General features: G+C 42.1%; 1 protein-coding gene across 1 annotated transcript in view; it reads right to left on the bottom strand.

Moving 5' to 3' along the window:
• malrd1 (MAM and LDL receptor class A domain containing 1) overlaps window positions 1–14,369 on the bottom strand; it is a 244,722-nt gene that overhangs the window by 125,631 nt on the left and 104,722 nt on the right. Inside the window, exon 15 of the mRNA XM_034170522.1 lies at window positions 10,760–10,870. Coding sequence (XP_034026413.1) covers window positions 10,760–10,870 — 111 coding nt within the window. The remainder of the gene's footprint in view (window positions 1–10,759; window positions 10,871–14,369) is intronic.

Here is a 14,369-nt window from a genome sequence, read left to right as displayed (position 1 = left end):
GTTCAACATGAAATCCCAGTAATGGATGAGACCCCCATTAACCAGTCATACAGAAGGATCCCACCGAATCAGTACAAAAAGGTGCGAGATCACATTTCAGAACTGTTGAGAAAAGGTGTGATCAAAGAGAGTTAAGCTCATACGCATCACCTATAGTCTTGGTCCGCAAACCCGATGGTAGTCTAAGACTATGCGTAGACTACAGAAACTGAACTGGAAAACCAGACGTGATGCATTTCCGTTGCCACGTATTGAAAGTTTGGATGCGTTAAGTGGTGCAGAGTTTTTTCGAGCACTGACCTTGCAAATGGCTACCACCAAGTTGCTGTCCACGAAAAAGACAGGCACAAAACCGCATTCACAACCCCTTTCGGCTTATATGAATATCTACGTATGCCATTTGGGTTATGCAACGCGCCCGCAACCTTCCAGCACTTAATGCAAGCAACTATGAGTGAACTTGTCTTCCAGATTGTTCTTGTGTACTTGGACGACCTGCTTGTGTTTTCAAAACCTTTTGAGGAACACCTTGAGGGACTCAAACTATCCTGCAGAGGCTAAATGAGACAGGCCACTTGTATAAGTTGAAAAGTGTCGCTTTCTCCAGTCAGAAGTCAAGTTCTTAGGTCACCAGGTTTCAGCTCAAGGTATAGGCACTGATCCTGAGAAAGTAAGCGCTGTTAAGACCTGGCCCATCCCGAGCTCAGTAAAGGAGCTCTGCTTATTTTTAGGTTTCTGTAGTTACTACAGGCAATTTATTGAGGGGTTTTCACAGGTTGCAGGGCCGCTTCATGATGTTGTCAACACCTGTATCACAGAGGGTAGTCCAGCTAAGGCCAAACAGTTGTTCCAGTCTGCCTGGACACCAGCATGTTCTGAGGTGTTCAAAGTGCTTAAAGCCAAGCTTACCAATGCACCCATTTTAAGCTATGCAGACTTTCAGTTACCCTTTATCCTAGAGACAGACACTAGCCACCTTGGTTTAGGTGCCGTGTTGTATCAGGTTCAGGGTGGGAAGAAAAAGGTCATAGCTTATGCCAGTCGTAGGCTACGAGGAGCTGAGAGGAACGACAGAAACTACAGTAGCATGAAGTTAGAACTTCTCTCATTAAAGTGGGCGGTGACTCAAAAGTTTCGCAGCTATCTCTTGGGGTCTAAGTTCACGGTCCTAACAGACAATAACCCACTCTGTCACCTTTCCACAGCCAAGCTAGGGGCTATCCAACAACGGTGGGTTGCGCAGTTAGCGGTGTTTGATTTTGAAGTCAAGTATCGGCCCAGTCGTTGTAACTCAGCCACCGACGCCCTTTCCAGACAGCCAGCTTTAACAGAGACTGAACCATATTCAGAGGATGCAGACTTTGATGGTTGCATAGCTATCTGTGACAGTCTTAGAGCAGACATCGCTGTAGGCCCAAGTTAGCAGTCGCAAGAGTTGAGTACTGTAGGGTAAGACAGTTAAGTATTTTAGACCCAGCTAGTGGGGACAGTGATCTAGTCCAGATTAACAGGCCAACTCTTCCCAGTTACACCAAAGCTGAGCTCCAGGCCTTTCAAGCTTCAGATCACACTCTCAAAGTTCTAAAGGAGCTCTGGGACAGAAAGCAAACGCCCTCTGTGCAGGAAAAACGAACTCTGCCAATCCCAGTCCCTGTTGAAACAATGGCCCTGTCTCAGAGAGAAAGATGGGCTCTTGTACCGAGACATTTTCGATGTGAACCTTGGAAAATGTCACCAGTTGTTGTTACCTACCTGTCTCAAAGAAAAGGTTCTCACCAGTGTGCACAATCAGATGGGGCATCAAGGCGTAGAACGGACACTTGGACTCCTAAGACAAAGATGCTTTTGGGGAGGCATGCATGAGGATGTTGAAAAATGGATCAAAAACTGCCAAAGGTTCGTTTTAACAAAGTTGTCGCAACCCAAAGTTCACACACCTCAGATTCCGTTTTTAGCTACCCGTCCTCTTGAAGTTGTTGCTGTTGACAACACAATTCTCGACAGTGCAAGTGATGGGTGTGAAAATGTTCTTGTTCTCACAGATGTAATCACCAAGTTCAGTCAGGCCTTTCCTACCAGAAACTAGAGAGCAGACACAACAGCTAAAATCATTTTAAAGGAGTGGTTCATGATATAAGGTGTGCCTGAGCGCTTGCACTCAGATCAAGGCAGGAATTTTGGTGATTGGTGAACTGTGGGAAAAATGAGGTGGGCTTCATAGATAATTGGCAAAGCTTCTGGGGAAAACCTGGTCTTGTTAGGAGACACGGCATCCATCCCACTTTGGATGGAGCAGCTCTCATTTCTAGAAATCTGGCCAATTTTCTTAAATCCTCCAAACCGTGACTATCCAGGGTTGGGACCAGGAAGCAGAGTTGTAGTCTTACACACCTCTCTGCAGCTTCTCTCCCCCTGCCATCCCCTCATTACCCCATCCCCGTAGAGACGGTGTCTGCTCCCAGACCACCAATAACCAGCAAAAATCTATTTAAGCATAAAAATTCAAAAAGAAAAAATAATATAGCACCTTCAACTGCACCACAGACTAAAACAGTTAAATGCGGTCTATTAAACATTAGGTCTCTCTCTTCTAAGTCCCTGTTGGTAAATGATATAATAATTGATCAACATATTGATTTATTCTGCCTTACAGAAACCTGGTTACAGCAGGATGAATATGTTAGTTTAAATGAGTCAACACCCCCGAGTCACACTAACTGTCAGAATGCTCGTAGCATGGGCTGGGGCGGAGGATTAGCAGCAATCTTCCATTCCAGCTTATTAATTAATCAAAAACCCAGACAGAGCTTTAATTCATTTGAAAGCTTGACTGTTAGTCTTGTCAATCCAAATTGGAAGTCCCAAAAAGCAGTTTTATTTGTTATTATCTATCGTTGACCTGGTCGTTACTGTGAGTTTCTCTGTGAATTTTCAGACCTTTTGTCTGACTTAGTGCTTAGCTCAGATAAGATAATTATAGTGGGCTATTTTAACATCCACACAGATGCTGAGAATGATAGCCTCAACACTGCATTTAATCTATTATTAGACTCTATTGGCGTTGCTCAAAATGTAAATGAGTCCACCCACCACTTTAATCATATCTTAGATCTTGTTCTGACTTATGGTATGGAAATAGAAGACTTAACAGTATTCCCTGAAAACTCCCTTCTGTCTGATCATTTCTTAATAACATTTACATTTACTCTGATGGACTACCCAGCAGTGGGGAATAAGTTTCATTACACTAGAAGTCTTTCAGAAAGCGCTGTAACTAGGTTTAAGGATATGATTCCTTCTTTATGTTCTCTAATGCCATATACCAACACAGTGCAGAGTAGCTACCTAAACTCTGTGAGTGAGATAGAGTATCTCGTCAATAGTTTTACATCCTCATTGAAGACAACTTTGGATGCTGTAGCTCCTCTGAAAAAGAGAGCTTTAAATCAGAAGTGCCTGACTCCGTGGTATAACTCACAAACTCGTAGCTTAAAGCAGATAACCCGTAAGTTGGAGAGGAAATGGCATCTCACTAATTTAGAAGATCTTCACTTAGCCTGGAAAAAGAGTCTGTTGCTCTATAAAAAAGCCCTCCGTAAAGCTAGGACATCTTTCTACTCATCACTAATTGAAGAAAATAAGAACAACCCCAGGTTTCTTTTCAGCACTGTAGCCAGGCTGACAAAGAGTCAGAGCTCTATTGAGCTGAGTATTCCATTAACTTTAACTAGTAATGACTTCATGACTTTCTTTGCTAACAAAATTTTAACTATTAGAGAAAAAATTACTCATAACCATCCCAAAGACGTATCGTTATCTTTGGCTGCTTTCAGTGATGTCGGTATTTGGTTAGACTCTTTCTCTCCGATTGTTCTGAGTTATTTTCATTAGTTACTTCATCCAAACCATCAACATGTTTATTAGACCCCATTCCTACCAGGCTGCTCAAGGAAGCCCTACCATTATTTAATGCTTCGATCTTAAATATGATCAATCTATCTTTGTTAGTTGGCTATGTACCACAGGCTTTTAAGGTGGCAGTAATTAAACCATTACTTAAAAAGCCATCACTTGACCCAGCTATCTTAGCTAATTATAGGCCAATCTCCAACCTTCCTTTTCTCTCAAAAATTCTTGAAAGGGTAGTTGTAAAACAGCTAACTGATCATCTGCAGAGGAATGGTCTATTTGAAGAGTTTCAGTCAGGTTTTAGAATTCATCATAGTACAGAAAAAGCATTAGTGAAGGTTACAAATGATCTTCTTATGGCCTCGGACAGCGGACTCATCTCTGTGCTTGTTCTGTTAGACCTCAGTGCTGCTTTTGATACTGTTGACCATAAAATTTTATTACAGAGATTAGAGCATGCCATAGGTATTAAAGGCACTGCGCTGCAGTGGTTTGAATCATATTTGTCTAATAGATTACAATTTGTTCATGTAAATGGGGAATCTTCTTCACAGACTAAAGTTAATTATGGAGTTCCACAAGGTCCTGTGCTAGGACCAATTTTATTCACTTTATACATGCTTCCCTTAGGCAGTATTATTAGACGGTATTGCTTTAAATTTTCATTGTTACGCAGATGATACCCAGCTTTATCTATCCATGAAGCCAGAGGACACACACCAATTAGCTAAACTGCAGGATTGTCTTACAGACATAAAGACATGGATGACCTCTAATTTCCTGCTTTTAAACTCAGATAAAACTGAAGTTATTGTACTTGGCCCCACAAATCTTAGAAACATGGTGTCTAACCAGATCCTTACTCTGGATGGCATTACCCTGACCTCTAGTAATACTGTGAGAAATCTTGGAGTCATTTTTGATCAGGATATGTCATTCAAAGCGCATATTAAACAAATATGTAGGACTGCTTTTTTGCATTTATGCAATATCTCTAAAATTAGAAAGGTCTTGTCTCAGAGTGATGCTGAAAAACTAATTCATGCATTTATTTCCTCTAGGCTGGACTACTGTAATTCATTATTATCAGGTTGTCCTAAAAGTTCCCTAAAAAGCCTTCAGTTAATTCAAAATGCTGCAGCTAGAGTACTAACGGGGACTAGAAGGAGAGAGCATATCTCACCCATATTGACCTCTCTTCATTGGCTTCCTGTTAATTCTAGAATAGAATTTAAAATTCTTCTTCTTACTTATAAGGTTTTTAATAATCAGGTCCCATCTTATCTTAGGGACCTCGTAGTACCATATCACCCCAATAGAGCGCTTCGCTCTCAGACTGCAGGCTTACTTGTAGTTCCTAGGGTTTGTAAGAGTAGAATGGGAGGCAGAGCCTTCAGCTTTCAGGCTCCTCTCCTGTGGAACCAGCTCCCAATTCAGATCAGGGAGACAGACACCCTCTCTACTTTTAAGATTAGGCTTAAAACTTTCCTTTTTGCTAAAGCTTATAGTTAGGGCTGGATCAGGTGACTCTGAACCACCCCTTAGTTATGCTGCTATAGACGTAGACTGCTGGGGAGTTCCCATGATGCACTGTTCTCTTTTTGCTCTGTATGCACCACTCTGCATTTAATCATTAGTGATCAATCTCTGCTCCCCTCCACAGCATGTCTTTTTCCTGGTTCTCTCCCTCAGCCCCAACCAGTCCCAGCAGAAGACTGCCCCTCCCTGAGCCTGCTTCTGCTGGAGGTTTCTTCCTGTTAAAAGGGAGTTTTTCCTTCCCACTGTAGCCAAGTGCTTGCTCACAGGGGGTCGTTTTGACCGTTGGGGTTTTACATAATTATTGTATGGCCTTGCCTTACAATATAAAGCGCCTTGGGGCAACTGTTTGTTGTGATTTGGCGCTATATAAAAAAAAAATTGAATTGAATTGAACTGTGCAGTTTGTATGGGGTAAAGAAAACTCACACTACACCTCATCATCCACAAGGAAACCCCCAGTGTGAGAGGTTTAACAGAACCTTACATGACCTGCTCAGAACTCTTATAATAATTTATATAATTATAATAATTTATAATTTATTAATTTATATAGCGCCAAATCACGAGTAATTCCCATGATGCACTGTTCTCTTTTTGCTCTGTATGCACCACTCTGCATTTAATCATTAGTGATCAATCTCTGCTCCCCTCCACAGCATGTCTTTTTCCTGGTTCTCTCCCTCAGCCCCAACCAGTCCCAGCAGAAGACTGCCCCTCCCTGAGCCTGCTTCTGCTGGAGGTTTCTTCCTGTTAAAAGGGAGTTTTTCCTTCCCACTGTAGCCAAGTGCTTGCTCACAGGGGGTCGTTTTGACCGTTGGGGTTTTACATAATTATTGTATGGCCTTGCCTTACAATATAAAGCGCCTTGGGGCAACTGTTTGTTGTGATTTGGCGCTATATAAAAAAAAAATTGAATTGAATTGAACTGTGCAGTTTGTATGGGGTAAAGAAAACTCACACTACACCTCATCATCCACAAGGAAACCCCCAGTGTGAGAGGTTTAACAGAACCTTACATGACCTGCTCAGAACTCTTATAATAATTTATATAATTATAATAATTTATAATTTATTAATTTATATAGCGCCAAATCACGAGTAATTGCCTCAAAGCGCTTCACAAACATTTAAAAGCAGAATAAAATGAAATAAGATTAAAACACAATAAAAAAAATTTAACCATAAAAGGTAAAAGAAGTAAAATAAATAAGGGCTGCCCTTATTTATTTTACTTCTTTTGTCCTGCCCTTTGTCACCGGTTCTGTTCATTATTTTTATGGACAGAATTTCTAGGCACAGCCAGGGTGTAGAGGGGGTCTGGTTTGGGAACCACAGAATCTCGTCTCTGCTGTTTGCAGACGATGTGGTTCTGTTGGCTTCGTCAAATCTGGACCTTCAGCATGCACTGGGGCGGTTTGCAGCCGAGTGTGAGGCGTCCAGGATGAAAATCAGCACCTCCAAATCCGAGGCCATGGTTCTCGACCGGAAAAAGGTGCTTTGCCCTCTTCAGGTCGGTGGAGTGTCCTTGTCTCAAGTGGAGGAGTTTAAGTATCTTGGGGTCTTGTTCACGAGTGAGGGATGGATGGAGCGTGAGATTGATAGACGGATCGGCGCGGTCTGCAGTGATGCGGTCGCTGTATCGGACCATCGTGGCGAAGAGAGAGCTGAGTAGGGGGGCAAAGCTCTCGATTTACTGATCGATCTACATTCCGATCCTCACCTATGGTCATGAGATTTGGCTCATGACCGAAAGAACAAGATCGCGGGTACAAGCGGCCGAGATAAGTTTCCTCCGCAGGGTGGCTGGGCGCTCCCTTAAAGATAGGGTGAGGAGCTCAGTCACTCGGGAGGAGCTCGGAGTCGAGCCGCTGCTCCTCCATGTCGAAAGGAGTCAGTTGAGGTGGCTTGGGCATCTTTTCCGGATGCCCCCTGGACGCCTCGCTGGAGAGGTGTTCCGGGCACATCCCATTGTGAGGAGGCCCCGGGGAAGACCCAGGACACGCTGGAAGGATTACATCTCTCGGCTGGCTTGGGAACGCCTTGGGGTTCCCCCGGAGGAGCTGGGGGAGGTGTGTGTGGATCGGGAGGTCTGGGCGGCTTTGCTTGAGCTGCTGCCCCCGCGACCCGACTCCGGATAAAGTGGAAGAAAATGGATGGATGGATGGAAGTAAAATAAATAAAACGAATAAAAAAAGACACACAATCATATAAAATACTAATGATAAAACAGGGAGAACAGATGTGTCTTCAACCTGGCTTTAAAAGTCTCCACAGAGTCTGACTGTCGTATTAGTGCAGGCAGATCATTCCACAGAGCTGGGGCTCTGTAACCCACTGACCTTTTCTTCACCCTCGGGACACACAATAGTCCCACACCCTGTGAACGCAGAGCCCTTGCCAGCACATAGGACTCAACCAGGCCGGCCAGATAGGGGGCGCCAGTCCGTGAACAATTTTATAGGTCAATAGTAACACCTTATAATCTGATCTCAAGGAAACCGGAAGCCAGTGAAGGGATTCCACTCTTCCACCTGACAAAAAGCATTGCTGACCAAAACATCTTTCTGAACTAGTGTATGCTTATAATGTGACACCACACTCCTCAACTGGTTATTCTCCCTATTACATATTGTCTGGAGTTCACCCCCATCTCCCTGTTGATGCTCTGCTTGGAAAGGAGACAAAAGAGGGGAACACCGACTGGCTCAGAGCCCACAGAGAGCAACTCCAGAGCGCACATGAGCGAGCCAGAGAGTTTGCTGAGAGAAAAGCAGCAGAAAGAATGGTGTACAAAGTCATTGATGTGCAAGGAAAAACACACACCGTGGTTCCAGTGAACGGAGGTTCCCTAAAAAGAGTTCATAAGTCCAACTTGCGTGCTTGTGTAGGGCCGATACCACTCCCAAGGCAAGACTGTCAAACAGTTCCCATTATTCATGAGCCAGAAGCTGATCTGGCTCAACCTGGCTTGAGCCAGATCAGGTGGAGGAATACAGGTGGAAATTAGTATTTTTGCTATAACCTGGCACAATGCATCTTTCCTGTTTTTTAGGTCAATGCATTATTGTGCACTGTCCCTGAGAAATAAAATCATACCATACCATGCCATACCATCTTGATGCAGAAAGTGAATCCACGGACTCAGAACCAGAATGAACCTATTGGTCCAAGAATTGAGGATTTGGAAAGTCATCTGGAGGATGAGAATAGAAGTGAAATTGAAAGTGAACAAATGTTTGACATGAGTGACAGGCCCGGTGAAGACTCAGTCCCTAACACAGAACCAAAGGTGGAAAGACTAGGGGTGTCTGAGGAGCAAAGTAGGCCAGTTCCTGCGCCACAGTGGAGGGCAGAAAAATCTAAAAGTATCGTGCCAACTCTGTACTACAACCCCTGGCAAAAATTATGGAATCACCGGCCTCGGAGGATGTTCATTCAGTTGTTTAATTTTGTAGAAAAAAAGCAGATCACAGACATGACACAAAACTAAAGTCATTTCAAATGGCAACTTTCTGGCCTTAAGAAAATCAGGAAAACAAATTGTGGCAGTCAGTAACAGTTACTTTTTTAGACCAAGCAGAGGGAAAAAAAATATGGAATCACTCAATTCTGAGGAAAAAATTATGGAATCATGAAAAACAAAAGAACGCTCCAACACATCACTAGTATTTTGTTGCACCACCTCTGGCTTTTATAACAGCTTGCAGTCTCTGAGGCATGGACTTAATGAGTGACAAACAATACTCTTCATCAATCTGGCTCCAACTTTCTCTGATTGCTGTTGCCAGATCAGCTTTGCAGGTTGGAGCCTTGTCATGGACCATTTTCTTCAACTTCCAAAGATTTTCAATTGGATTAAGATCTGTACTACTTGCAGGCCATGACATTGACCCTATGTGTCTTTTTGCAAGGAACGTTTTCACAGTTTTTGCTCTATGGCAAGATGCATTATCATCTTAAAAAAATGATTTCATCATCCCCAAACATCCTTTCAATTGATGGGATAAGAAAAGTGTCCAAAATATCAACGTAAACTTGTGCATTTATTGATGATGTAATGACAGCCATCTCCCCAGTGCCTTTACCTGACATGCAGCCCCATATCATCAATGACTGTGGAAATTCACGTTCTCTTCAGGCAGTCAACTTTATAAATCTCATTGGAACGGCACCAAACAAAAGTTCCAGCATCATCACCTTGCCCAATGCAGATTCGAGATTCATCACTGAATATGACTTTCATCCAGTCATCCACAGTCCACAAATGCTTTTCCTTAGCCCATTGTAACCTTGTTTTTTTCTGTTTAGGTGTTAATGATGGCTTTCATTTAACTTTTCTGTATGTAAATCCCATTTCCTTTAGGCGGTTTCTTACAGTTCGGTCACAGACGTTGACTCCAGTTTCCTCCCATTCGTTCCTCATTTGTTTTGTTTTGTGCATTTTCGATTTTTGAGACATATTGCTTTAAGTTTTCTGTCTTGACGCTTTGATGTCTTCCTTGGTCTACCAGTATGTTTGCCTTTAACAACCTTCCCATGTTGTTTGTATTTGGTCCAGAGTTTAGACACAGCTGACTGTGGACAACCAACATCTTTTGCAACATTGCGTGATGATTTACCCTCTTTTAAGAGTTCGATAATCCTCTCCTTTGTTTCAATTGACATCTCTCGTTTTGGAGCCATGATTCATGTCAGTCCACTTGGTGCAACAGCTCTCCAAGGTGTGATCACTCCTTTATAGATGCAGACTAACGAGCAGATCTGATTTGATGCAGGTGTTAGTTATGGGGATGAAAATTTACAGGGTAATTCCATAATTTATTCCTCAGAATTGAGTGAGTCCATATTTTTTTTCCCTCTGCTTGGTCTAAAAAAGTAACCGTTACTGACTGCCCCCATTTTTTTTTCCTGATTTCTTAGTGTTTCTTAAAGCCAGAAAGTTGTTTGTTTTAATAATGCTGATTCCAGCATCTGCTCCTATGTAAAACTCACAACACTGATGATGACACTGTAGTAAATAAAAGCAGTCGATTGGTTTCCTGATCATTTCAACACAAGTCACTTGGATAAAGTATAAGTTTGAGATTTTAAAGAAAGGTGAAGTCCATATTTAAAAACACATTGTGCCAAAACAAAGAGGGTTGAAAAACTTTGTGGAAACCAAGCATCATTCAACATAGTAAGCAAAAAAACAGAAATCTAAAAAGGAGCATTACTGATTTAAAAAAAAAAGAGAAATCTGAAATGTTGTAATTTCATTAAATGGTTTAATGGTACATCTGTAAGTGTATCAGGGTGATAATTTAAAGACCTGAAAGTTGTTTGATAGGCCTAAAAACACTTCTCCACGTCTCCATTTGTTGCCTTGGTTACCATTCTGAGACCAGACCACATGTGTGATGTTTCCATACTTCAGCAGCACCTGCAAATTGTTGCAAATTACACATAAATAAATGAATAAATACTAGTATTTACATGAAGCTATTATAATTAAAACATTTCTAGATAATGTTGCAGTAGTATTTTTATGTTGTGTTCAACATCTGGAAAAAAATTCTGGAATCACCACCCGTAGAGGATGTTCACCCAACAGCTTGACTTTGCAACAAATAAACAAATCACAGACACACACACACACACACACACACACACACACACACACACACACACACACACACACACACACACACACACACACACACACACACACACACACACACACACACACACAAAAAAACATTTTTGTTCAATAACTTACCATTGTGGCACCATTCAGCATACCGCAAACAAATTAAATTTGATTACTTTAATGACATTTAATGACATAGTGCTTTCCAGATGAAATGCTGGAACAAATTTCAAAACCAGTCAGTGTTGAGGAATTACACTCAACAAAAATATAAACGCAACACTTTTGGTTTTGCTCCCATTTTGTACGAGATGAACTCAAAGATCTAAAACTTTTTCCACATACACAATATCACCATTTCCCTCAAATATTGTTCACAAACCAGTCTAAATCTGTGATAGTGAGCACTTCTCCTTTGCTGAGATAATCCATCCCACCTCACAGGTGTGCCATATCAAGATGCTGATTAGACACCATGATTAGTGCACAGGTGTGCCTTAGACTGCCCACAGTAAAAGGCCACTCTGAAAGGTGCAGTTTTATCACACAGCACAATGCCACAGATGTCACAAGATTTGAGGGAGCGTGCAGTTGGCATGCTGACAGCAGGAATGTCAACCAGAGCTGTTGCTCGTGTATTGAATGTTCATTTCTCTACCATAAGCCATCTCCAAAGGCGTGTCAGAGAATTTGGCAGTACATCCAACCAGCCTCACAACTGCAGACCACGTGTAACCACACCAGCCCAGGACCTCCACATCCAGCATGTTCACCTCCAAGATCGTCTGAGACCAGCCACTCGGACAGCTGCTGAAACAGTCGGTTTGCATAACCAAAGAATTTCTGCACAAACTGTCAGAAACCGTCTCAGGGAAGCTCATCTGCATGCTCGTTGTCCTCATAGGGGTCTTGACCTGACTCCAGTTCGTCGTCGTAACCGACCTGAGTGGGCAAATGCTCACATTCGCTGGCGTTTGGCACGTTGGAGAGGTGTTCTCTTCACGGATGAATCCTGGTTCACACTGTTCAGGGCAGATGGCAGACAGCGTGTGTGGCGTCGTGTGGGTGAGCGGTTTTCTGATGTCAATGTTGTGGATCGAGTGGCCCATGGTGGCGGTGGGGTTATGGTATGGGCAGGCGTCTGTTATGGACGAAGAACACAGGTGCATTTTATTGATGGCATTTTGAATGCACAGAGATACCGTGACGAGATCCTGAGGCCCATTGTTGTGCCATACATCCAAGAACATCACCTCATGTTGCAGCAGGATAATGTACGGCCCCATGTTGCAAGGATCTGTACACAATTCTTGGAACCTGAAAATGTTCCAGTTTTTGCATGGCCGGCATATTCACCGGACATGTCACCCATTGAGCATGTTTGGGATGCTCTGGGCCGGAGTATACAACAGCGTGTACCAGTTCCTGCCAATATCCAGCAACTTCGCACAGCCATTGAAGAGGAGTGGACCAACATTCCACAGGCCACAATTGACAACCTGACCAATTCTATGCGAAGGAGATGTGTTGCACTGCAAGCTTTGTTGTGATTTGGCACTATATAAATGAAATAAATTGAATTATAATTGGAATGCACCTTGAGACTGCAATTAAGCAACGGGTATGAATACTTATGTACATCAATTGTGTTACTGGGATGCAACCTGGGGCCAAAAATCAGCAAAAGGAGACCTTTTATTTCAACAATTTCCTCAGCTTTGGAAAATTAGATTCCACCTTCATGGGTAAGGGAGTTTTTCCTTACCACTGTCACCTGTGCGCTTCCTCTTGGCGTTGGTAAGGTTAGACCTTACTCTTGCGAAGGGCCTTGAGTCAGCTTTGTTGTGATTTGGTGCTATATAAATGAAAATAACTTGAATATCAGCTTATTCACATAAGATTTGCTGTTTTCCAATATATCAGCATGCTATCAGAAATTTGCGATTGATCATTGAATGATCATATATAAAGTCAGATATATAAAGTCAGATCACTTCTTCCCATCCATACACTCAATATTCCTGTCATATTTCACCAAAATCAGTTTTGGAGTTTGTAAGATACCTTAACATATGTGCACACATTCAAAGTTGAATAGAAACCAAGGCAACAGCAACACAACAATGTGCAATGCCAAGTGACTCAGATGAGTTTACAATCAAAAGAGTGCTTTCAAGGTGCAGGACTTAGCTAACTGGTCAAAAACATGACCCCAGCAAGAGAGTTCACAACTGAATAGAAACAATGGGAAGAATTAAAATAAGAAAACCTCTTCACAGTGTGTGCCAAAACATATTTTTGTTCCAAATGAGCATCTCCACAATTTGGTGCAAGCATGAACAACATTGGAAAGTTAGAAAAGTAAAAAAAAAAAAAAAAAGTGTACACTAAGGAAGAGGTCAAAGTGTCATGATAGAAAACTCAAAGCGATAAACTTTTTTTTACTCTTCCTGCTCCACCCACACCTAATTCGCTCTAACAGGTGTGCTCAGCCAGTGAGGAGCTGAGAAGCCAGTATTGAATAATCAGGTGTGAGTAAAGCAAGCAGACATGGAAATAGGCATTACAGATGGTCTAAACAAACAAATTTGGGCAGCTCGGTCCAAGATAATCACATGGTTGGTTCCCCATCAGAAAAGAAAATGATTAAGGTCCCTCAAGCAAGGTCCTTAATCTTCACATTGGTCAGGGTGTGCAACTGAGCAAGTTGCATTGCTGCATGCCGATGCATTTGTCTGTGTCTGAATGGATGAATCTGAGGCATCATTGTAAAGCACATTAAGCATCTGCTTCAGATGGAAACATTCTATAGAAATGTAGTTTGCTCAAAGATGACTGCTTGAAGAAAACAATTAAAATTTCTGATTTATTTATGACATGGGATGGCATGTCCAGTCAATGACAAGGGGCAATAGTTACCATAGTAGTCAGTAAACAGGTGTACAGTGATCTCGTGGACTCTTTTCGTATTTCATTGACAGAAAATAGTTTTAGTGACAATTAAGTCATGTGTCAGGATGATGATTCATTGTGTCACAAAGTAAAGCGTGTTAAAGCTTTTCTTCAGCAAAGTCATATCAACTCAGTGACGGGTGTCAACAGTCAATATCTCAAACTGACTGAAATCTTGTGGTTGAAATGAAGAACAATTACAAGATTCTGTCTTGCAAAACTGATTTGTTAATTGCTATTTGAGAAAGGTGAAAGCAGCTTGATGGAGAATATTGTTCTTCATAACTACAGCCTATGCATCAAAAAGTATTCAAGTCATAATAAGAAGGAGGAGGAACAA

This window comes from Thalassophryne amazonica, chromosome 1 (assembly GCF_902500255.1).
Source record: "Thalassophryne amazonica chromosome 1, fThaAma1.1, whole genome shotgun sequence".
Classification (NCBI taxonomy): domain Eukaryota; kingdom Metazoa; phylum Chordata; class Actinopteri; order Batrachoidiformes; family Batrachoididae; genus Thalassophryne; species Thalassophryne amazonica.
This window is presented reverse-complemented; position numbering and strand designations above follow the sequence as displayed.